The 1,310-nt window shown below is 49.2% G+C and overlaps 1 protein-coding gene across 1 annotated transcript; it reads right to left on the bottom strand.

Moving 5' to 3' along the window:
* Positions 1-71: 71 nt before the first annotated feature.
* Pmar_PMAR014344 (hypothetical protein) lies at positions 72-1,241 on the bottom strand (the record flags this gene model as incomplete). The annotated part of the gene is made up of 3 exons (XM_002765937.1): positions 315-1,241; positions 169-195; positions 72-100 (listed from the first exon to the last, which is right to left on the bottom strand). The coding sequence occupies exons 1-3, from the start codon at positions 1,216-1,218 to the stop codon at positions 72-74; spliced, it is 960 nt and encodes a 319-aa protein (XP_002765983.1). The 5' UTR covers positions 1,219-1,241.
* Positions 1,242-1,310: the final 69 nt, after the last annotated feature.

The raw sequence follows: 1,310 nt of genomic DNA, 5'->3' as shown, positions 1-1,310 counted from the left end.
ACTAATGCCAAGTTCGTTTAAGACACTTCGGCAAACGAGAGTCACTGAGGATCCGGTGTCAAACATACCTTCTATGAAGCCGGAACCCGCTTCATCACACCTGAAACGGACGGATATAAACCGTGTACCGGCGTTGCTGAAAGCGCCTCGAAGGATGTATGGACCCACCTGACCAGCCGAATCTCTGCGCTGTGACTGAGGTTGGGACGGGCAGTCCGCGGCAACATGCCCGCGGCCATTGCAATTATAACATCTCAGACCTTTTCCATAGGTTCTAGGGGTTTTACTGATGTCATAAGAGACATACCCCTTACCTTTGCCTTTGCCTTTACCTTTCCCTACTCGATGGCCCTTTGCGGCGTATCCTGAAGAGCCCTTTCCCCTAGGGGGGTAAGCCACAGCAGTGAAACCATCGGCTGTAACAGCCTTGCAGAGGTTCAATGCGTGCTCAATCATATTAGCTGGCTTGTTCTTCAGCTCTGATTGCCACTGTTGCCTCAATCCTGTCAACCCAGGGGTTGACGACGGTAGACCGCGCCAGAACTGGAGGCAAACGAAAAAATCGACGATCTTACTGCGCTCGACTCCTGAGACGGAGAAGTCACTGGGCAGGCATTGCTTGAAGAGTTTTTGCAACTCAGACATAAAATCTCCGCTAGATTCTCCCTCGGAGAGAGTTCGAGACACGGCAGTTTGCCATGTGGAAAAAATAGAAGGAGCATATCTGCTCAACAATACCTTCTTCGCTTGAGCATAAGCTTCGGGATCATTTTTGGCGAGTCGAACATTGTTGTCAACAATTTGGAAGGGTGCACCCTCTATGTTAACACGGAGAACATTATACTTAGTAGCTTCTGGCCATCCTAACAAACCATAAGTTTCCTCGAACTTGGATAAGAACTCCACAATATCCTGCGTTTTGTCGCCTTTGAAGGGGTCGATGATCTTGTAACTGCGAATACCATTGGTCACCTTGAGGGATGGTTGGGGTAGACTAGAAGTGATGTCACCAGAAGGAATAGGGTGAGATAGGGACTGCACTTGAACAGAGCTGGTAGAACTCACACCGGCAGAAGGTAGATTCTCCTGGGGATGATCAGCTTGGGCCTCGTGAGCTGCTTCCTCCTCGGTAGCTAGGGCGTTAAACTCGTCAAAGGTTAAGAACTCGGAGTCACCTGTCTCCTCAGAGTGGTCGGTAGTGGTGGGTCTGGGCACCATGTTGTACTACGACGCAACGTGAAGGAATAGGGAGAAAGTTGAGAGTAGCAATGAGCAATGTAATCTATTTGATAATAGCTATTACACCTAAA

Source organism: Perkinsus marinus, assembly GCF_000006405.1.
Source record: "Perkinsus marinus ATCC 50983 genomic scaffold scf_1104296974088, whole genome shotgun sequence".
Taxonomy (NCBI): Eukaryota; Perkinsozoa; order Perkinsida; family Perkinsidae; genus Perkinsus; species Perkinsus marinus.
This window is presented reverse-complemented; position numbering and strand designations above follow the sequence as displayed.